At 38.3% G+C, this 24,567-nt stretch overlaps 1 protein-coding gene and 1 long non-coding RNA gene across 9 annotated transcripts in view; one reads left to right on the top strand and one right to left on the bottom strand.

Moving 5' to 3' along the window:
- The window catches only part of CSPP1 (centrosome and spindle pole associated protein 1), a 193,953-nt gene that overhangs the window by 12,328 nt on the left and 157,058 nt on the right, over positions 1-24,567 (bottom strand). For all 8 annotated transcript variants that reach the window (XM_033437555.2, XM_033437560.2, XM_049700437.1 and 5 more), the window contains 9 exons: positions 22,805-22,917; positions 19,097-19,246; positions 18,593-18,739; positions 15,659-15,763; positions 13,836-13,902; positions 13,127-13,244; positions 8,243-8,382; positions 4,617-4,757; positions 2,455-2,501 (listed from right to left, as the gene is read on the bottom strand). In XM_033437555.2, coding sequence (XP_033293446.1) covers positions 2,455-2,501; positions 4,617-4,757; positions 8,243-8,382; positions 13,127-13,244; positions 13,836-13,902; positions 15,659-15,763; positions 18,593-18,739; positions 19,097-19,246; positions 22,805-22,917 — 1,028 coding nt within the window. The remainder of the gene's footprint in view (positions 1-2,454; positions 2,502-4,616; positions 4,758-8,242; positions 8,383-13,126; positions 13,245-13,835; positions 13,903-15,658; positions 15,764-18,592; positions 18,740-19,096; positions 19,247-22,804; positions 22,918-24,567) is intronic.
- On the top strand, positions 760-6,338 carry LOC117203303 (uncharacterized). Its single transcript, XR_004485996.2, has 2 exons — positions 760-1,779; positions 3,028-6,338. It is a non-coding gene; the product is annotated as an uncharacterized LOC117203303 (long non-coding RNA).

The raw sequence follows: 24,567 nt of genomic DNA, 5'->3' as shown, positions 1-24,567 counted from the left end.
GAGACATAGCATTGGTTATCGGAAAGTTCTTCTCTTTCACTGAGTTCTTCCATGTACTAAATTCTTTTACATTTAACACCCACTGACTACGTCTGCTTTCTAGCATGACAGTAATGGTAATAATAGCATCTAATATTCACCAGCTGTTCTTAGCACTGCATACACACTGCCCAGCTTCTCTTCTGCATCACAGTTCTTCACACACAGGAGAGAGTGATCAAGGCCCACCTCAGCCCTATCTTCTCCCTGACACTCTTCCCCAGTTTCACCTTGCGTTTTCCATATAATCCAGTTCCTAGGAAGGTGAACCCACAACTTTTTAGCTTTTTTTGTAACAGCCATGTTACACTGTTGGCTTATGCTCAGTTTCTACTCAGCAAAATATGGTGTTATTAATCCAGGATTTTGATCAAAATCCCAGAAGTTAAATTTCAGTATTTTTCACTGAGAAATATGGCTGCCACATACAAAGAAACCTACAGGGTATTCAGAAAAGGTGTCCATACATCTCAAGCAATGTGGTACAGGGACAGGGAGGGGCTCCAGAGTCCAGCCTGCATTCAGACATGGGCTTTTCTGCTCACTGGCTGTGTGGCCATGGCTAGCAGTTTCCTCTTATGTAAAATGGGGATAAGCATACCCTGTGAACTTCAGAGCAAATAAATGTCAGGTACCTCGTGCACGTACAGAGTGTTGCTACTGCAACGTTGTTATCACCATTATCACTTCAAAACCAAGCACCAACAGCTACCAACTGGTAACACTGGGCAACTAACAGCCTAGCTGAGTCTTACTTTTATAATCTGAAAATGGGGATAATACTACCTGTATCATTAGTGTGGGGGAAGATTAAATTTATTTTCAACCTCAGTCTTTCCTCAAACTCTCTCTTATCCATCTACTCACCAGCTCCAACTATTTGTCTAGCAGGCATCTCAAACTTACCGTGACTATAACTAAGTTCCTGACCTTCTCCCTCACCCTGAAACCCATTTTTCCTGCTTCTTCATCTCTGTAAATAGCAACTCCAACCAAAAACCTTGAAGTCCACCTTTGACTCCTCTCATGCCCCACATCCAATATGTCAAAAATCCTATCTCCTTTCAAAGTAAATCCAACCACTTATGACTTCCACTGCTCCCACTCCAGGCCAAAGCACCTTATCTCTTAATTAGATTATAGCAGTAGCCTCCTGTCCCCCTCAGTCTATTCTCAGTGAATGGCAGTCAGTTGTTAAAACATGAAACCAATCATGTCACTCCTCTGCTCAAAACTTTGGAAGCCTTTCATCACATTCATAGCATAAAAGGCAACACCCTAAGGCCCCCTGAGGCTCTGCTGCTCATCACCCGCTCTCTGCCTCATTTGCTCCCACCCACCCCTGCTCCTGGAGGTCCAGGCTCCCCGGGACTCCCGCTCTCCTAGTACACATGAGGCTCACTGCTGCCCGGGGCCTCTGCCTGGGAGGTTCTTCCTCCAGATGTGTTCCCCGATATTTCACACGACACCTCCCTGATGTCCTTTCTCAAATGTTACCCACTCACAGTGAGGCCTTCCCTGCTCACTGTCCTTCAGACTGTAAACCCTTCCTTCTAGTCCTCCCAGTGCCCCCTTCCCAGCTATCATTTTCTCCAGAGCCCCACGATTCAACATACTAAGTATTTTATTTGTCTATTGTCTCTCCTTCTTTCTAGAAAGTAAGCCCTTAGAGGACAAAGATTTTTGTTCCTTTTGTTCACTCCTGTGCCCACAAACACCTAGAATATTAGCTGGTCCACAGTAAGTATTTAACAAATATTTGTTGAATGAAAACTGGCTCATCCCCTTCCTTTTGTTCAGTCTTTGCTCGATAGTCCCTTCCTCAGGATAAGAGTTGTGCCCTTACCTTGCTTAGCTTCTTGACAGGTCTCACCACTACATGGATTACAGACTCTTACTTCCACTACTGCTGCTAACTGACCTCACTCATTATGGGACAGGCCCTATAAGGGCTTTTAATATATTATCTCATTTAATCCTCACAACAGCCTTTGAGCTATTTTTTATTTAGTTAATAAACATTTATATAGAAATTACTACATGCTAGGCCTGTCCCTAAGTGCCTGCAGATATTAATTGATTTTAATCTTACAGCCACCCTCAGAGATAAACACTATCATCCCACTTTACAGATTAGGAAACTGAGGCAAAGAAAGATTAAATACCTTGCCTGAAGTCACACAGCTAAAAACAGACTAACTTGAACAGCCTAGCCCTAGAGTCTTGTTCTTACTCATTACAATATGCTTCCTCTACATATTACACTAATATCTCTTTAGCTACCCACTACACTGATGGGACAAGTCTTAAATTCTTTCTTAATATTCCTGAAGAATTCAAAATTGGAATACTCACCATACTCCTAAAAATTTCTATCACCCAAAAACTGGCTTGAAAAATTATAACTTTTCTTACCATTCTGTGGTCTTGTACTTTAGTGCTTGGGACAGCATCCAAGTCAACTGTAGCCAATGGAGAGCAAAAACAAATTAAAAGGTTAGAAAATACTTTAAAAACAAAAATAAATTTTAGAATAGCTCTTGTAGGGCTTCCCTGGTGGCGCAGTGGTTGAGAGTCCGCCTGCCAATGCAGGGGACACAGGTTCGTGCCCCGGTCCGGGAAGATCCCACATGCCGTGGAGCGGCTGGGCCCGTGAGCCATGGCCGCTGAGCCTGCGTGTCCGCAGCCTGTGCTCCGCAACGGGAGAGGCCACAACAGTGAGAGGCCCGCGTACCACAAAAAAAAAAAAATAGAATAGCTTTTGTAATTAACTCTTTACTAGAGATTACTTTTCAATGATCACATTTCAGAATTTTTTAAGATACTACTTGTTTATTAATAAATATAACCCAGCGTCCAATCCATTCTAGTTGGATAAAATTCTCCCATTCACATGTAATAAATATAAAAAGTAAAATCATTGTGAATTTAAAACTGATGCCTATAGAAAAATAACCATCTCCCCTCATATTTCTACAATCTGTGTAGAAAATTGTTGAGAAGAGTTAAACAACTCCCTCACGTGGAACTGAAGGAAACTGAATTCAACTCCAGGCACCTGGTTCCGGGGCAAAGATTTTGGATCAGGTAACCCAAAGGCCCCTCTGATATGACCAGGGTTCCTATGTGTTCCTCTCAATAGTGCACTTTATCCTTTTAGCTACTGCCTGTGGGAATAAATAGGCTGCCAATGATAGCCTGTATTCCTTGTTAAAATATTTTATACCCACATTTTTGATTGTTTTATAGTTAAACCATATTCTTATGAATTAAATCATCACAGTGTTTGGTAGAAGTTGTGGGGTAGTTGCTGTAGGGGATGGATACCCTCAGTCCCAAAATGGACCTATTTCCACATGGGGACTACTTTTGGGCTAATCAGAGCAAGTTGCCAAGATCACACCAGATCAGATCATCAGTTGGGTCTCCTAAGGAAAAATGCCACCAAAATGGGTGTAAAGGTTGAAGACTGTACTTGCTTCTCTCTTCTCTCCTGATGATATGCCTACTATTTATCACAGACTTTGGGTTACTCTGCTGTCAGAGGGTGATCAGTGAGACCACTGTTAAAAATTCTATGCAAGATGGAGGAAAGACTTTCCCTGTCAGTCTTTACTGAAGGCTTGACCTGTGATCAGGGCCTAAAGTGGTACATCACTTACTCCTGTGATACTCTCATGTAGTCAAAAATAGGTTCTTCAGATTCTGTATGTCAGACAAGCCTGCTAATAAGGTAGGGTTTTGAATTTTCCTGAAAATAACTGCTAGGACCATCTCCTTCTATTCTTGTTACCTAACTGCTGCATTTTTATGACTCATTTTCCATGGCTGCACTCAATGGCCTGAAGGCAGGCAAAGCTGGTGAGATATGTGTGAAGGTCATGCAGGACACCCGGGTCAATAGGGCCCACTGATGTTCTCTGAGGCCACTAGCTCCGCTCCACCTCTAGGTGCCTGCCCACCCCACCCCCAGTTACACACTCCCAAGGGACCCTAGATATCTCCTTTGCAACATTCATCACACTCACACTTTTTAAGCATCTAAATTCTCCAACAGAGTATAAGCCCCTTGAGAGCAGTGGCATATTTCATTCATCACCATATACCCTGGATATAGGTCACTACCCAGGCTCATAGTAGGCACTCAGTAAGTATCTGTTGATTGGCTAATTACAAAGAAATATACTCATAGCCCAGTCTGAAGCTTTACAGATTTTATGCTATATCAAAACTCACAGACACACACAGTAGAGAAATGTCCCATAGGACACCAATGTGTCTGCCCAGCATTCCTTACCCTGGTGCAGATACCACCTGGCCTAGTCAAGGTACTCAATCCTCCTGGCTATCATGAGTGGCTGGACCCCTCCCGTGCACAAATAACATACCCCAGTCAAGCCAATCACAGCCCTCTCTGGGACTTACTCTTCTCAGGGACTATAGGCCAAAAGGGGCATGTGAGTATGGAGCTGCCAGTGGAGGGAGCCTGCCTCGGATTGAAATCAATACCAGAGACTGAGAAAGCCAACAAAAAAACAACCCATTGAAACTGTGAAACAGCAATGATTATTTCTTACCTTCAGCAGCTTCCTGCATTTTTATTCTATTCAGTCTCTTCTGCTGCTCTCTTAGCAAGGCTTGCTGCTGAATCTCTAAGGTATGATAATCTCTTGGAGGATCCGGGTAGATAAATTTCAAATCAACTCGTGTTTCTGAATCTGGTACAAAAATAAGTTATATTAACCAAGTTAAATCTTGTTTCCAAATGAGATTTTATAAAACTTCACTATAAATAGGAACAGTATAAATAAGGAGACATCAATCAGCAAAGTCAAAGGACATCATCATAAAACTAATGATCACAAAATTAACATTCTTTAAATAAATGCCTTTTCACAAACTTATCACCATTATAAGGGAGCCCCCAGAGCAAGCAGCAGCTGACTGCCACATTCTCCATCCTGACCTTCCCACTCCCCCAAGATGCCACCCAGAGCCTGCCACTATGTGCAGGTACATCCAAGCAATTATTCAGATGGCTGTAACTCAGGCAGCCACCAGACACTGAATCACAGCTGATCCCTAAAATACACTGGAAAAATGAAACCATAATGTTATTGGCCAATTAATATTTGTAAATATCATGCCAAAAAAAATGAAAAGATAAATGCAGGCTGCCTGGAGCTTTAGGAGGGATGTCATTTCTGCAGGAAATGACAGTCTAAGAATTCACCTATGCCACAAGTTCAAGAATTATCAACTGATCAGAATTAAAATGTTAAACCTTAATTTTTAAATCTTGAGAATAAAAATATAGTTCACACATTTAAAAAGTCTTGACAATATTCCTTTTGATCCACAGTGGAACTAATCAGAACCCTATGCCCCGCCCCCAACCCAAGTACAAAGGCCCCTCCTTGTCTCCTGCCTCTTGTTTATAGAGAAGCTGAAGTCTCCCAGGCCTCCCTGAGTCACAAAGGAGCAGGCTCAAGCAGCTAATGATCAGGACAACAGAGTCACAGACTCAGTGTCTGATGCACACTCCTGAGTTGTTTTACAGATACTGTACCTGCCACCAGAAGGAAAAAGCGGACTGCATGATGATCAGACTGCAGCCGTGACATAAACTGCTCCACCTTGAGCAGTCGCTTGTTCTGCCCACATATGTAAATGGGCAACTACAACTGCCAGCAAAGAGATGCTACAGACCCATGCCAACAACTTCCACCCTAAGAATACAGCACCGTATGTCAGCATGAAGAAGTTACAAAGACCTTCATGCATGATCCCACAGAAACGGAATGATGTTCTGCCAAGTGGGGATTTGTAAGCAGCTTTTGGCAGGAAAGAGCTCTCTGCAGGAGGCCCCTTTGTCTGTCATTAACCTTAAACCAGGCACCCCCATGCTCTCCTCATCTCCAGCCCTAGCACACCTTTCAAATCTTTTGATCACACAATACCTTGCCTAATGTGTTGGTTCTTTCTGTAGATCAAAGAAGTAGAAATGAAGAATAAGTAATTAACAGATGACCAGATCTCTTCCCTAGCTTCCCCTTCAGTAATCTCACAAACTGTGTGAATAGCAACTAAAGAATGATCATGAGTAGTCAACAGGCCTGCACACAGTGGGGGGGCGATGACTCTGACCCCCATCCCAATGAGTAACTGAGATGACTTCCCTCTTTCCCTTTAAAAACTTTCATGGCCCAGCAGAATCTTCAGGATGGTTTTTGGGGGACATTGAGTCCAGCATCTCGCCAGATTGTCAGCATTCTGATTAAAAACAACTTTCCTTTCCACCAACTTTTGCGAGTACTGATTTTTTTAAGCGACAAGCAGCCGGACCTGATTTGGTAACAATAGTGGGAAATGAGAAGCATGCTGAATATCTAAGAATTAGAAAATGATTAAGAGCAAGGTTAACAGAAGAGACTCTGGACACATGAACTTGGATTGGAGCCTGATTTCCCCACTTCCAGACTCATTTTCCTCTCTATAAAAACAAGAGACATCAACAACTAAGTCATATGATCAATGAGGACTAGATGTGGTAACAGGGAAATGAATGGCTCAATTTTACAGTTTAAACCTTTTTGTTCTCAAGACCTCTTTACCCTCTTAAAAGTTAAGGACCCCAAAGAGCTTTTATTTACTGCCCCCCATCATATTAGAAATTAAACCTAAGAAATTTTTAAAACATTAATACAAAAACATATTCTATTAGCTTCAGAGCAATGAAGTCATCATGTGCCATATATGCTCTGGAAAACCTGTACACACAGGAGAGAATAAAAATGAAAAGGACAAATAATGTCTTAGTTTATAATAAAAATAGTTTTGTAAAGCAATTATACTCCAGTAGAGATGTTTAAAAAAAAAATAGTTTTGACCTCAAGAAGGCCCCTGAGACCTACTGGCTTAATATAATACCTGGCATATAATAAGTAATCAATAAATGACAGAATAAAAACAACTATGGTATATGTAATTGATGACACATGTATATCTAAGTGAAAAAAACAAAATTATATAACAATTACATCTAGTTTTTATTTTACTTTTTTTGTTTTAATTAAGCTCAGAAAGACTAGTAAATATACAAAATATTAATTGTGTTTATATTTAGGTGATTTAAGTGATTTTTCCCTCTATCCTAAATTTTCAAAACTTTCTAAAATAGATATTACTTTTAAAAATAAGAAGCAGAAGAAAAGTGTAAACTCCGATTCATGTGGTATAGGTCATAAAACCACCATCCAACAACTCGCCTCCTCTATCCCAACAGCCGCTCTGTGAGTGCACCTGAAGAAAAATCACAGGTAACACACATTTTGGTTCCTCTCAGTCTCCCAAGCCTCTGTTACCTTGGCAATCCTACTTCCCTAATAAGCTTTCTCTCCTCCTCCTAAGTGGCCGCATCAAATTTTCTCTACTCCCTTCCTTCAAAAGTCCTGCATTTCCTCCTTTCTACTCAGGGACCCTGCTCTCTTCAAAGACATTCCCTCCCTCCCCTATGTTGTAAGCCTCTGCCTCCTGTAACAGCTTTCACATCAGCTTCCTAACAAGCTCCTCCAGCTCCAGACCCTGTGTTCCTCCCCTTCCCAGCCACCCTTCTTCCAAGGGTTCTTCTGCTCATTGCCTCTAACACTTTGCTTCCTATTTATTCAGTCCTCATTTCCAAAGCTAACTGGCTTCTGATCGGCTTCTGATCCCATAATTCCACCAAAAAAGATCTAGTTGAGGTCACCAATGACCTCTGATCCAACTGACACCTTCCAATATTCATTCTACATAGTCCCTCCTCCCCGATACCCTCTCTTCCCTCAGCTTTCAGGACACCACATTCTCCTGCTTAACCTCCAGTCACTGACTCTGCCTTCTCCACCTCTTTACTAAGCTCATCTGGCTGTCCATCCTCCACTCAATGTCAGGTGCCACTCTTCACACTATTTTACTGATCTAATCCACTCCTGAGGCTTTAAGAGCTGTATGCCCTCCAAAGGAAAATAGCCAAACTAAAGGTCCATCCACCAGACTGGCAAATTGAAGAACTAGAGTATACAGAAGTTTCATTCAGCATCACTTAAAATATATACCATAAATGAAACTTTACTTTAGAAAAAGGATACAAACGTCTTTAAAGATACTTAAATATGGGTAGGACACTCTTGCTGTATCATTACAATAGCAGCATTCTACTCACCTCTATCTTTCAGCTCATTAAAGTCATGAATATTCTGGAAAGTAGTAGTGTCTAGGCCCTTAGGTGACTGTCTTCTGACTGGAGCCTGTAACCGATGTCTGGCCATGTCAAATACATCCATGGGATTCCTTTCTCTTTTCCTGTAGAAAATGACAAATTATGATAAAAGTGTCTTCTGGGAAAAAAATCTGAGTTGACATTTAACTCCCTGTACATGAAATTCGGCATCTTTCACCACAATATATTATAAAAATTTATTCTAGTAGCTGTTATTTCAATTCCTCGTATTAAAAAAACAGGGGGGCTTCCCTGGTGGCGCAGTAGTTGAGAATCTGCCTGCCAACGCAGGGAACACGGGTTCGGGCCCCGGTCTGGGAGGATCCCACGTGCCGCGGAGCAACTAGGCCCGTGAGCCAAGGCTGCTGAGCCTGCGCGTCTGGAGCTTGTGCTCCGCAACAAGAGAGGCCACGACAGTGAGAGGCCCGCGCACTGCGATGAAGAGTGGCCCCCGCTTGCCACAACTAGAGAAAGCCCTCGCACAGAAACGAAGACCCAACAAGCCAAAAATAAATAAATAATTAATTAAAAAAAAAAAAAACAGGGTATTTATAAGGTCATTATAATCTTTCAAAATGCTCAGAAGCAAAGTATCTTATTGGAAGAACAGAATGAGTGAGGTTTACCTTAGAATGTTTGTGTAGTAGAAAGATTAGTCTTTGGTCAAAGAAACCAAGATTCAAAGACCAGCTTTGCAACTTACTAGAAGTTTGACTGCACCATCTGTAAGATGCAGATAATGTCTACCCTTTTAGTCGTTGTGAGCATGAGATTAGATGAAATTATATATTGTAAAGTACCCTGCATAGTACTTGACATGTACTAGGTCTCAATAAATGTTACCTTCCCCTCAGCCTAAAACAGAAATTATACAGAGAAATACAGCATAAATATGCTGCCCAAAATAAGAGGTATTATCCACAGTCCCCCAACTAATTTTACAGTGGGCTTTCCGAGAACTTGATACCTAATTAGTTAATTACTACTCTATTTCTGGAAGAATATTTCTTCCTTTGTTAACCTAGGAAGTTAGCAAAATAGGCAGGTAGCTTAGTAAGTGAGTTTTCTGCTAGGACTTTGGGGGAGTGATGATAATAGAAAACAGGGATAGGGGGATGGTATCTCCAGCCCTGAAAATAAAGTATTTGCTGCTGTTTCCCTCAGCCCTAGGTGGGTCCCCTCTATTTTTTAAAATGTAGCTCTAAGCTAGAAGTTTGCCAGACTCCTGCCTTCATGTCTTTATTCACTAAATCTTCCCTAAGCACCTAGATGGGAAGAGCTGGGATCCCCACAGGCAATGCCCCCTGCTCTCCTGGGGTTTCCTTTTATGGGGAAGGTTTCACCAAAGCCACAAAATCACCTTGTCAAGGCTGACATAGACCTCTAATAGTGAACCACCTAGGGGGATAGGAACTGCAACAGAGATTCATTAAAATGCAAAACAAATACTAAAAAGGCTTTTGGAGGCCATTAAATTGGACTCCTGTATACCATTAATGCTAATAGTTAAGTAGGCTGTTCAGTTAGGAATTAGGTTATTAGCTCTTCTTTGCATGTGAGCTGGGGGTGCCTAGCACTATTAGGAATTCAATAATATGGTGAATTAATTAATGAATAAGAGATTCTTTTTGTGAAACTATTTGTAAAACTGGAATAAAGAGCCAACACTGAGATGTCGCTGATCACAATACATATCGAACACTACCCCGAAGTTAAATGTATTTAACCAATTCTTGCTAAATGATGGTAATTCTAACATATATTATCTAACTTAAGTTAGCACACAGAATTTACAAAGTGCTTTCAAATACATACATTTATTTATTCTTCACTAGAATCTCATGGGGTGGAAATTATTGTGTAAGATTTGCAAGTGAGAAAACTGAAAAGCTGCCCGGCTTCTCTTTCTTACACTGGTTTGCCAAAAGAGAGCACAGTCTTCAGTTTATGAATGAAAATAAAGAAAATAAAAAGTCAATGATCCATTAGATTTAATGGAATATGCATGTCTGGAATATGGAAAGCTGCAAAAGTTAAGGCATTTATAACATCTTGAAAGTAAATACAGAAAAACTATACTGACCTCTCCATTACTAAGAAGTAGTTGACCTACTATGGAAGAATTCTTTGTTGAAAATTACCACCTTGGGTTAACATTCCATTACCTAGCCAGTCTGTATCTTGAAATTTCCTCACCTTGTTTACTTAGCCAGAACATGCCTAGAGAATGCCAACAAAAATCTAAGCAAAGCATAATTAGGCAGGTTAACATGCTACATTAAAATCCTACCACATCCTGGATTACAGTCAGAAATATCAGTATGAATTTAATGTGTACACAGATTGATAGACACAGGAACAATTACAGATAATGTTTATGACTTAGTATATATACATATACTATCTAGCTGTGCCCACCGAGAGCTTGGTTTCTAAATACCATTCTCCAAGAGGAACCAGGTCTCCTTGGAGAAATGGCTGATTCCAGGGCAGGGGACAGGGAATATACAAGATGAGCCTGGAGCATCTTGCAGTAACAAAGTAAAAAAGTGCTCAAGAAACAAAAGGATGGGACATATCAAAGAGATACAGGAGCCAACATGAAAGAGCTCCCAATGGCCTAAGTTGCAACAACTTGAGCAACAACATAAATAACATAATACTATAATGTTATAATGTTATAAATAACATTATAACCCAAAGTACAAAATAAATATACATGAAACAACAGTGATATAAATAAATGGCTGAATAAATAAAGAGAGGAGAAGGGACAAATCTTTCTTACAGAAGAATTCTAAATAATATATGTAGATAACCCCTCTCCAGGAGATGGAGCTTATTCCCACCACCTCTCAATTCTTGCCAGTGTGGTAAACTTAGTGATTCCAGAGCTATCATATGGATGTCACATACCTGCCGATACGATGCAATGAGAAGGCTACCCTGTGCTATTCTTTCCAAAACCCCTTAACCCCAGCCTCATCATGAGAAAACATCAGACAAATGTAGACTGGGGGACATTCTATAGGATAGTTGGCCAATACCCCTCTAGACTGTCACAATCATGAAAAATAAGAAAGACTGAAAAACTGTCCCGGAATAGAGGAGACTAGGAGATGCGACAACTAAATGCAGTGTGGTACCCTGTACTGACTAAATCCTGGAACAGAAAAAGGACACTGATGGAAAAACTGGAGAAATCCATAAAGTCTGGAATTTAGTTTGTAGTAATGTTCCAATGTCAGCTTCTTAGTTGTGACAAACATATTCTGGGAATGTAAGATGTTAACAACAGCGAGCACTAGGTGAGGGGTGTATGGAAACTCTCTATACTATGTCTGCAACTTTTCTATAAACTAAAATTATGCCAAAATAAATGGTTTTTTTTAGATAAACACTCTTTAAAGAAAATGTGGTAGTTACCCACTGCATTGATTTTACAACCTACTAAAAGACTGCAACCTGCAGTTTGAAGAATATTGCTTTGGAAAATTTATGAGTCCTTTTGGCAAAAATGATCAGAAATGTTTGGTAGTCTATTAAGTTATTTTGCTGGAAAATAAGTATTTCAGAAAACAATACACTGCTGATGGAATGGTTATTCCATCTCTGAAGTTTTCCATTCCTATTATCATTTTCCTCTCAAGGACCAAGTTTCTATGCCTGACTTTTTCGAAGACTGAGAAAGGGACAGTAAGGAGATTGTTTTTATAATTGTCTAGTCTATGTCTTCTTCTAGTCTTGTTTCAACCATCTCTTTCCTATCTTGGGCTTCCTTATCACTTAGATTAGCTTACAAAGGAACTTCTGCATCCGTCTGCCTTCTGTACATGAGTCCCAATTTAGTCAATTATCTTTCACTCAGTGATTTCTCTGTAGTGAGGCAAACTACCTCAAAGATAGAGCTTGAAGAATGGCCTGTTCCCAATACTGATTTTTCACTAATCCTATTAAAGATGCCATGGTTAGGGATAACACTTTTGGTTTGCCTTCAAGAAAGTGCTACTTCTTTCTTCTTTTTTTTCTTTCTTCCTCCTATCAACACCACCACTGTCATCACCATTGCCATAAATATACTACTGGCAGTACGGAAGGACAATTAAAATTCTCTGCTTAAATATTTTATATTAGGTTAAATCAATATTCATTAAATATCCCATATTTTCACAGTGAATAGATTTTACAATTGCGAAGAAATGTTTTATGAAGGCAATGTTATCTACATAAAATTGAAGAATGGGAATTAAATAGCACATTAGCTAATTAAAGAAAGAGCCGTTCTGCCAAAAAAGAAAAGAAAGAAAACCTACCACATACTGCAAACACACTAAAAAAATCATACACTATTTTGAATTAGTTACACTGAGTCCCTCCACTAGAACGTAATTATTTAGCTAGATTTCTTTTGGGGGGAGGGAAAGGCTATTTCAGTCATTACAATTTCACCAATAATCCGTTAAACACTTTTTTCAAGCATGCAAAATTCTGACAGATGTGGCTCTATGATAAAGATAATTAATCCTGTTCCAAAACTGTAGAATTATTGGATATGTTCCGATTCCTTATCCTGACAGAAAAGAACAAACAAAAAATGCAATTCTAGGGCTTCCCTGATGGCGCAATGGCTGAGAGTCCGCCTGCTGATGCAGGGGAAATGGGTTCGTGCCCCGGTCCGGGAAGATCCCACATGCCGCGGAGCGGCTGGGCCCGTGAGCCATGGCCACTGACCCTGCGCGTCCAGAGACTGTGCTCCGCAGCCGGAGAGGCCATGACAGTGAGAGGCCCGCTAACCACAAAAAAAAAAAAATGCAATTCTAAACTTGCCTTATATGAACTTCATCTTCACTGTCCATGTGCAGCAACCGCCCTTGCAGACGCCGCTCTTCACTACGAAGCTGCTTTCTCATTTCTGATAATTCCATAATTACATTTTTTTTCTCCTCTGCAAATTCACATTGGTAAGTGAAAAATAAGACATGTATACGAATAAAAGGTTAAATATTAAACATAACCTGACTTATCATAAAGCTAAGATGCTCAGTGACATTTTTATGAAAGTTATTTTTAATGCTTTATATATATAGATCATATTTATGAACATCATTAAGACCCACAAACACATTTCTGATAATACAGGAATTTCAAATGGTAAGAAACATTCTTGGCAGGGGGGACAGGGGAGTGTAACTATAAAGGGGCAGCACAATGGAGTTCCTACGTGGTGATGGACAGTTCTGTATCGTGATTGTGTGGTGGCTACACAACTTATACTTGATAAAAATGCATAGAACTACACACACACACACACACAAACACACGTAAATTAGTGCATGTGAAAACTGTGAAACCTGATGAAGGTCTGTGGAGTATGCCAATGCCAATTTCCTGGTTGTGATATTGCACGACTGAGGGAAGCTGGGGGGAGGGTGCACAGCACCTCTCTATACTGTTTCATATTTTGTGAGTCTGTTTTTCAAAACAAAAAGTTAAAAACAGAAATAGTCTAGATTACAGGTTTAATAGTCCACTCTACCTTCTGCACGAAGCTGATTTTTCCTGGCAGGTACCGGAGGAGACTGTGCCCTGGACATGGAACTTTCCTGTTTAACAGTCACAACAAAGATACACTCAGTATGTCTTCCCTACTCAGAAGCTTTAAAAGAGGAATTATTTTGAAGTAACTGTATGTAAGAGAAACCAAGCTCCCCACCACTCTATCTATAAGCTTACTTACATTTATTTTTTCTTCCCACTGCAATGGGAGAGGCCTTGCCCCATCCAAAGATAATCCCTTCACCTGTACTCTGTATCTGATAAGTCACTCTCAGCTCCTCCATCAATTACTGTTTTTTGTCCACTCTCTTCCTCTCTCCAACCACCTTACTAACAGCCTGTGCTTAAAAATCTCTCCATTTTTTAAACTTACCTCACCCTTCATCACTATCTATTGTCCATTCTCTTCCTTCATAGCCGTTCTTTAAAAAACAGTATGTGCAGTGCATACGGTGTTTGCTTCCTTATTCCCATTCACTCCTCACTATACAGCCTTTGCGTCTCCTACCAAGTGATCCCTCAGTGATGCATTTGATGGGCATTTTAAGCCCTTATTTTACTTGGCCAGTAGCAACTGATATCATTGCCACTCTCCCAGTTTCCTTGCTCTGCTTCTTATATGTTGGTAATTCCCTACTGTTCCATCCTCAGCCCTCTTTACTTCCCCTGAACACATCCTAGACAATCATACTAATTAGACAAGCAATAATGTTAGTAGTTTCCAAAACTATAAATCCAGTGCAGAGCGCCTTCCTTGGCCACAACCTGTATTTTCAGCTGCCTACTCTATAGAACCTTCACCAGAAACCTGACAGTTGTCACTGACTCCTACCCGTCACACACAGTCAATAAACAGCGCTATCTGTATCTCATAAATATATCTTGAAGTTGTCACCTCTTCTTAGTTCTTAATGTCACTGCCTTCGTTTAGGTCCTCAAAGTCACATCTGGACTTCTGCAAAAGCATCTTAACTTTTCTCCATGTTTACAGTCTTGCCCAGCCTCCATACTATATCTCCACGCCACCACTGCCTGAGAGAACATTACGCAAGGCAAACATGGCCATGTCATTCTCCTATTTAAAATATTACCATGAATTCCCATACATTACCACAGACCTACCAAATCAGATCTCAGAGGGTGGGCTTGAGGAAAACATTCTAATATGTTTGTCTATTCTGGTAAAAAGCCTGTTTAATATCCACTGGCCTATGGAATAAAGTCAAACCCCTTAGCACTCCCTACAACACCCTGCATACATTCTAGCCTTCACCTCCTCTGCCATCTGGTGAGGTGTCAGCAGGCCAGAACAAACCATGTATTCTCCACGCATGCCACTTGGCTTACAGTGCCCTCCATGATTCTGCATATGCTGCAAGTCCCTCTTCCTCCTCCTCTTTATAGCAAATTCCTACTCATTCCTCAAGAGTCAACTCAAGGATCAACCCTTCTGGAACATTTTCCTGGCGCTTTTCTGATTGTAGCTCAGTTTACAGTATAAGGGACTTTATTAGCATAGCTACAGCTAGCTAGAAGACATATTACCAGAGAAAAGGCCTTCCTGAGGGGCCTGGACAAGTACCACTTGCTAAATTATGATCTGTCAAAAGAATTTAAACTTTGGGGCACCAAGTATTATCATTTATAACTGAAGCAACAGATAAATCAATGTAAACATCATCTATATTTCAGATGTGAAAAATGTAATCTAGCTAAGTAAGATGAATAAGAAAATCTCATTCAATACCCGCAATCCAAAGTAACTTAGCGAAGATGAATAAATCAAAAGAAAAGAGTATATACCTGAATAAAGGAAGTTATAATGCTGTCAACTGAAGGAGGTCTTTGGAGTTTGCTTGCAATCTTGTTCTGAAGAGCAGGAACTACAGGAGAGGGCTGTCTCAAGTGCTGAGGGGGAGAAAAAATATATATATATACATACACACACACACACACACACACACACACACCAACGTATGTCTATGTGTGTGTGTATATATACACACACCCCAACATGTATGTGTATACATACACACATCTCTAAAATCTAGATCCCTTGTCACCAAAAGCATCACGGATTGTGATAGAGTTTCTATGTCTCCGTAAGGAAATAAAACAGGGTTTCAGGTTACAGTGTAATAAAGCTAATAGTTCCCAACTTCGTATTAAAATCAAAATGCTGAAAACATAAAAACTCCCAACAAAATACAATAAGAATTATCTGGATAAAAATATAAATGTATGTTTATAAATGTGGATGTTAAATTGTTCATTTTGCACAGTACAAAATCAAATATTACTTTCACTAGTGACTTCGATAAAATTAGAAATATATGACAAAGTTTAAAAATAAAAACTCTAGGTGACCACAGGCAGAATTATAAAGACAAGTTAAACCTTCTAAAGGACTGCAGAGAATGAAGCAAAGAAAGCATAGTCCACATAATTTAAAAAAAAACAAAAAAAAACCAAGTAACTGTCAAGGAAGCAAAACCAAAAAAGTCAGAAATTCAATTAATATGATCAAATATATTGATTATGATAGTATAACTCTCAGATTAGGATTAAAAAAACAAATTTTAACAAACCAAATAAATATACAGACTAAAAAATTTAAAATACAGACACAAAAGTAAAAACTAAGAGTAGACAAAAATATATATCAGGCCTACATAAATTAAAAAATGACAGCTAGCAATGATAATTTCAGAATTGAGGGCAGAATGCATTAAATGGAACAAAGTTGGTCTAAAACTTTATGTTACTTCACAATTAAACTATGACAGTCATAAAATTACATATTCCTAAGAAATAGCTTTTTTCTTAGACATAGTAAGAAAATGGCAGAAACACAACTGTGAGAAACTAACAACCTTCATTCTCAAATAATCAATTTTACAATAAAATATTCTCTGCTTTCTGCTCAATTTTGCTATAAACCCAATGATGCTCTAGAAAACAAACTTTATCAATTAGAAATATGAATGATATGACATTTCAATGATACTTTAAAAGGATGAGCAACTATATATATCCTAAAAATGAAGGATACTGCCTAATGTTCCTGCAACACTGAAAATAAAACAAAAAATATAGATCTGACTCATAAATTCCCTTTTTATTTATTTATTTATGGCTGTGTTGGGTCTTGTTGCTGCGCGTGTGCCTTCTCTAGTTGCTGCGAGCAGGGGCTACTCTTAGTTGCGGTGCACGGCCTTCTCATTGTGGTGGCTTCTCTTGCTGCGGAGCACGGGTCTAGGTGCACAGGCTTCAGTAGCTGTGGCACGTGGGCTCAGTAGTTGTGGCTCACAGGCTCTAGAGCAAAGGCTCAGTAGTTGTGGCACACGGGCTTAGTTGCTCCGTGGCATGTGGGATCTTCCTGGACCAGGGATTAAACCCATGTCCCCTGCATTGGCAGGCAGATTCTTAACCACTGCGCCACGAGGGAAGCCCCTATAAATTCCCTTTTAAACAACATTTCAGCAAATTCAAATTGTGAATACTTATTTCTATCATCATAAAACCCTGGGATGAGAAATCCAAAAAGTGTATTTGCACCAGAAATGGCTCACGTTACCTATAGTAGGTTACACATTGAACAATGTAGCAAATCACATCATAAATACACCCAAGGAGCACACTGGTTAAAAGTAATCTTTTTGTCAATTCTACTTACAAGAAATCATGTCTGTATAAATCTAAATTTCTGAAAACAATTTTTTAAAAATTAAATTGGGCTAAACGTACAAGACATAGGGTTTTTCAAGGTGTGGTTCACAGGCCAACTGCATCCAAACCCCTAAGGGTTACTAAATCACACTTAGTAAATTAGACACGTTGTAGATGAGACCAGGAAGACACATTTTTAATAAGTCCCTAGTGATACTATACAAACAAAATTTTAAATGTAGCTTTGAAATATGAGCAAGGATGTGAACTGGATTTTCATAAGGGCCTACTGGCTTTCTAGAGAGAAAACTCCTGTCTAATAACTTTGACTCATGTGCCTAAGTGTGAACATCAACCCCCATCTCAGAGACATGGACTTCAAACCAGTCTGTGGTGAGCCACAAGTTTCTTTTTTAATTTCCAATCCATTGTGGACAGATGTGTAAAACAGAGTAAGACTGAATTACAGTTGACCCTTGAACAACATGGGTTTGAACTGCACAGGTCCACTTATACAGGGATATTTTTCTTCATCAAACACTACAGTACTGTAGTCAGTGACTGGTTGAATGTGCAGATGTGTAGGAACCGCAGGTATGGAGAGCCAACTATAAATTACACACACACAGATTAATCCCTGCATTGTTCAAAGGTCAACTGTACTAGATAAATAAAAACTTTTAAAAGATGTTACACAATTCAAGGCCAGCTATTTTATAGATTCAACAGACATAAAATTACATTGACAAATTGCTACAAAAGTTTCCAAACACCTTCAGTCTTGTCATGAACAGTGTGGAGGGTGCTAGTCTACGGACTATGGGAACAAGACTAAGAATGGCGATAGAAAGTAAGCCTATTCTGTTCATAGGAGGGAAAACACAACGCAGCACAGTGACATCATTTAGTACAGGAAGTTCAGTGCACTGCCCCCAGAAAAAGTACTATGACGAAAGGAGAGACAAAAGCACCTTCTCTGCTCTCTTCGTTTTGCTAACTACTCTACCACTCTCACAGTGAAAGTGGGTTGCACTACGGGTTCCATAGACATTTTTGTCTGGAACTTACCTTTGTTTCTTCACCAATTATATTTTCTCTTTCATAGTAGTGCTGAAGTTGTAGGTTATGTTTTTCTTCTTCTTCTTTCTTCTTTCTTTCTGCTTCTTTTCGTCTTTCTTCAGCTAACCGAATAAGCTCTTCATTTTTCAGCCTTTGCTTTAAAATAAAGAGAAAATTATACACTCCATACACACGTTCTATAGTTCATTCATATTTGTTTGAAATAAAGAGATAAAATTGAAGGTATAGATGATATAGTGTTCTTTAAATAAAAAAGCTGTCTGCTTAACAATAAAATATTAGGCATCTATTATAACATCCTAGTCGGCCTAAGCTGTTTTTCGTCTGTAAAAAAAGTCATCATTTATCTCTTAGTCTTTCATTTTTATAAAAATAGCATCTAACAAATGGATATGGATCCGTTCTCCTTTGTAAGTAATAAATATCTTTTCAAGTCAAAATAAGAAGTTCACTTTCAGACTAAGTAGAAAAATACAGTAGGTAAGAATGCACCTCTTCCTCTTTCTCCCTTTTCTTTTCCTGTTCCTCTTCATACTCTTGCTGAATTCGTGCTCTCTGTTCTGCAAGCCGTTTTTCTTCTTTTTCTTCGGCAATTCTCAATCTCTCTCGCTCTGCTTCTTCTCTTTGTTTCTTTTCCTCAATCTAAAGAATTAAACCTAGTTATTACTTTGTGAAACTACTGAAAAGTTAGAATACCACTTAATTTACCCTATTATCAACATTTTGCCCTCTTTTTGTAAGTAAAAATAAGTTCCTAAATTTTTCAGTTTCCTATGTTTTATTAGGGAGGCCACATGATGTAATGTTAAGAGCTCTGAGTAAAATTCCAGCTCCATCAGACTGTGTGACCTTAAGAAACTTTCTTGTTCAGTTTTGTCATCTGGTAAAAAGAGTTATTAATGTCTATACCTCAAGGCAGTACTCAAAGAATTGAAATGAAATAATGTATGTAAAAAAACATAAAAGTTCCTCCTATGTAGAAGTACTTAGTAAATAATTCATGATTGTATTATTCTATAATGACTGCTACTATTACGTCTCAAAGTTCCTTGGCGTGATTAGTATCCTAAAACAACAGTGAAATATTTTAGCAATCACTCATTAAGTAGGAATCCCTTCCCTAGAATGGCCTTTCTCCTTTCCTATCTACTGGCAAGGTAAATGAGGATTTTAGCCACAAGAATTCATAACTAAGTTTTGTTTGAATGCCACCTGGGGCCTGCAGTGCTGAGTATTCTGGGGGAATATTCTAAGACAGAGTCTAAGATCTGAAAGGAAGAGGACCTTAACAGATAGTCTACATCCTCCATGAATGAGATAGAGAAGAATGACAGCACGGGTACTGGGTAATCATGATGCTGGTTTAAGGATATCAATAGATTTTCATCCCTCTTAAGTATGGATTGATTATGACTATTCGTATTATTTTTATAGTTCTTGTCTGCGTTTCCTCTAGCTTCAAGGTTGCTATATTTAGTGCTGACAAACTTTTGAGCTATAAGAACTGTAGTCTTCTTATATGTGCCATGATTTTACATGCTAGGGCTTTTTCCAACATTTCTTTCTCACAACACTATTAAATATGTACAATCCTAATATTTAATACTAAGTGGTGTGTATGTAATCACTTCTTCAATTACAATAGCCCTAGAGAAAACATCATTCATGATCCATACAACAAAACCTCACATTTAATACTCAGTTCCCCCTTTTTCCTCCTCCATGAAAAAAAAATCACAATGACAAAGTCACTTCTCCATTAATGGGTCACAATCATAAATGGATCTCACACCTAATGAATCCACAGAAATATCATTCCAACAAAAATGCCACACAGAAGTTCAATGGAAAGAGAAAAGCTATCATCCAGGTCAGTGGTTTTCAAACCATATAACACAAAAGTGCTTCAAGGGTCCTGCAAATATTTTATTAAACTTGGTAATTATTTTTAAAGCTGCAATTAAAAATGACATCTAAACACTCACATGTGTTATTTACCAAATTTTAACCACATGAAGACTTCTGCTGCACTAACTTAAACTAACGGTATAACTTATTTATGCAGACATGGAGCTGAGGCTTCCTTTGCCATCTTTGTGCACAGATTTAAACATTTTATAACATTTCTTTTAACACTTAAGTTTGGGGATTCTTTTTGTCTGACACTATATTGTTGATATTAAAAATAAATACCATTTAGCTATTTTACATTTTCATAGAGTTCTGGATTAGATTTTGTTTGGGGGAAAAAGGGCATTTTTAAGAGGCTGCTAAAAGAAAAATACATAAACCACCATTTTATACGGTGGGAGAAGTGAAGGTTGAACTTATTCTGAAACTTATACAGTCAAAGTTCCCCCCACTACTCATAGTTTTTTCCCAGAGGAAAGACTTCCTAGAGCTAGAAACATAACTGTAGTACCTCTAGATATGATACTTAAAGTCAGGAGACTTGGGTTCAAGCACCGCCTCACAACTTGCAAGCTCTGCCACCAAAGGTGAGCCTCATCCTGTATTTTAGTTGGTCATAAAATAAAAAGAGTAATAACTTCCTCAGAGAGTACTGAGGTTTAATAAGATACTGTATGTAAAACTATCCTATAAATAATAATAGGCTACAAAGTGGCAAGACTTATTTTTCCCTGAATTTACCCTAGAGCAGGCTAACACTCAGTAAGTATAATAGGAACTACATAATTTTGACTTGCTATCATTATGGGCAATATACCAGAGGGTCCTTCAAGTTCAAAACGTGATTCTTTGACCCTCAATCTGCTGCTACCTGACTCAAGTGGCCAGTATCCTTGGGATCTCTGATGCTACTCTCTTACAGTCAATATCTCTATTCATTCTGTCGATCCTTTGAAAGGTCTTTCCATCCATTTCCACTGTCACCACTCTAGTAAAACACCCCTGCTTCCAGTCTTTTAAATCCTCCAAAAATACATCCTCAACAGTAATGTCTGATCAATTATCCTTAAGACTACATCCATTATGTCACTGCCTTAAAAGTCCACAATAATTAGGATCAGAAAGATGGCATGTTTGAATAGAATCTCTGTAAGAAGAATCTGTTTAAGAGGTTGGGATTAGACTGGAGGCCCCAGAAGTGTCAGAATAAAGAATATGGACATTTTCTGTAGAAAAGAAACGCTACTGCCAGGTTTTGAATAAACAATAAAAACATGAGAAGTCATATCAAAGGAAGATTAACCTGGCCACAGGATTAATCTGACACTGGGATGTAAGTGTGGGTATGGAGGGGAGGGAGGTAAGGAGAGAAAATACTGTGAGCCCGCTAGGAACAGGCCTCTCATTCACCTCAGGCTCCATCCCAAGGGTGGCCACAGTATGAGAGTTCAATAAATCTGTTTGCTTAATAAACACCTGATGCTCAAGTATCTTCCTTTGGGCAATTTCTAGTACTTTAAATCCTATTTGCTTATATACATAAATGACGCAAATAATTACAAAATGTGATTACATTTAATATTTATTTGTTTACAAACTATACGAGTCAAGAATATCAAATCATTTGCAAAAAACTAATTATTTTCTACTAACACATGTGAGCATCTAGAAAGATTCATTCTATGCCTAATAGGTGAACATTTTAAGTGTTTCAGTTTTAGAAATTTCAGCATTCTTTAACACTTAATGATTTAATAAAATTTAAGTCAACTGGTATACCTAACATGTCTCCCTATTCCTTTTTCAGACATAAGTAGAACAGTATAATAATATAATGTAATTTATATCTTATATAAATTAGATATTTTAGTAACTGTGTGGCATTTTAGAATTTATTCTTTATCTTGTGGATTAAATCTTTGCAAGTTTAGTTTATTAAAACTCTTATGGGGACTTCCCTGGTGGCACAGTGGTTAAGAATCCACCTGCCAACGCAGGGGACAAGGGTTCAAGCCCTGGTCCGGGAAGATCCCACATGCCACGGAGCAACTAAGCCCTTGTGCCACAACTACTGAGCCTGTGCTCTAGAGCCTGTGAGCCACAATTACTGAGCCTGCATGCCACAACTACTGAAGCCCGCGTGCCTAGAGCCCGTGCTCCGCAACAAGAGAAGCCACCGCAATGAGAAGCCCGCGCACCGCAACAAAGACCCAACACAGCCAAAAATAATTAATTTTTTTAAAAAAACTCTTATGAAACTTTGAAACTGTGATCAAGTAAGCATTTCACCTGAAAACGAAGAAAATTCTTGTATAATTCCTGCTGTTTAATCTGAAGTTCAGTTGGAGGCTCACCAAAAATATTTCCCCGAGCAAAAGGAGAGCTCTGTGTTTGCATATGACCTTGAAAGGGAAATTTTGCAAAAACATACCATTAGCCAGTGCTTAGAAAACATAAAGGTTAAAGAATAAAGACTTTGCTAATAAATTCAAATCTTGAAAAAAAATGTGCTAAATATGGAACTCCAGAGGTTAAACTCAGAAGAAGGCTGAGATTAGAATCTAAAGACCAGATAAAAAGTAAAGAGAGAAAAAAAATGGTGAAACTAAAATAAAATTAATACACAGTTGAAAAAGCATAACATATCTATACCTGAAAGACATCAAGAAAACAGAAAAGCTAATAACGTAAGCAACTCTCACTGCAGCAAAGGCTTTAAAGTAAAATTTATAGACAGAAAAAAAAGTACATGTTTAAGTTCTTATTTATGAATATAAATATCCTTTTCTTAAGAACACTGCTTAATTATACACTAAAATGTATTATGTATACACATACAAAAATTTTCTAAAATTGTTTTTAAAAATCAGTAATTCCAAAAGTGGATTCCCATCCATGGTTTAAAGAATAGATTAGAAAATTAGCTCCAAAAACATTTTTTACAAATTAAAGTGACTATTTTAATCACTGCAATACTTTTTATTTAAAAATTCTACCATATTAATGAGATATTAACATGAAAAATAAAAATATGCTATATATTACCTATAAATAGTATTAAACATTCTGGGAAAGGGAAAAAATTATTTCATAAGAGCAACCTGGAAAATAATTATACCCCAGGGGTCTCTTTGAATGCAGAAAAAAAAAAATTGGTGTTTAAGCCTCACATAACTTTTTATATCATTTTTTAGTTTCCTTATACCATCAATCTAAAGCATTTATTTCTCTCACTCATATAGTGTTTGCAGGACAACTGCGTTGCAGTTTAGCTGTCATTTAGGTCTATTTTGCCTTTGTGTTTAAATTTATTAATGCTTACTTGAAGAGATCAGCAGAAAGGCAAATCAATACCTAAACATTAAAATCTTATGTTATGGTGGAAAAGCTGATTAGCAAACCAAAACTGAGTAGTTTGTTTCACTTTGATGATCACTCAAATTCTAAACCGTTGAGGCAATTAGAGAAAAATATTATTAGAGGCAGGCAAGATAAGTTCTTTCAAATATAAAAACACTATAAAAATAAAACCAAAGGGAAACACATGCTCTAAACAAAGAAAATGAAAATGTATTCAGGCATCATAATAAGCGAAAAAATAAATTTAAGCCAAATTAGTATGGACTTTATCAACATTGTTTTTCATCCAAGAACCATAAAGTAAAAGAAAAACAACAAACATTAAGAAGGGCCTCAGAAACAGGCCTAATCAAGACAAAACATTAGAGGATAATGAACCTTAAGTATACATTATCATATTCAACGCTCAGGTATATTCAAGTTCCCTTAAAGCCTTTAAAATATTACATGCCACATATGTATGTGTATGTGTACACACACATACCTAAGTATACACACACACTCCTACACATATATGATGGCATACCAACAAATAAGGTGACTCTCAATAGTTTTTTGCATTCAGAAAGTCTGTTTTAGGTGAATTCTTAGGGAATGAAAGTTAATTTAGGAAATTTCAATTCACAAAAAAGGGAAATTTTAACATTTTATGATTTTATATGATTTCTTAAACTAGAGCATCCTGGCCACAA

Source organism: Orcinus orca, chromosome 17 (assembly GCF_937001465.1).
Source record: "Orcinus orca chromosome 17, mOrcOrc1.1, whole genome shotgun sequence".
In the NCBI taxonomy this organism is placed as follows: Eukaryota; Metazoa; Chordata; class Mammalia; order Artiodactyla; family Delphinidae; genus Orcinus; species Orcinus orca.
This window is presented reverse-complemented; position numbering and strand designations above follow the sequence as displayed.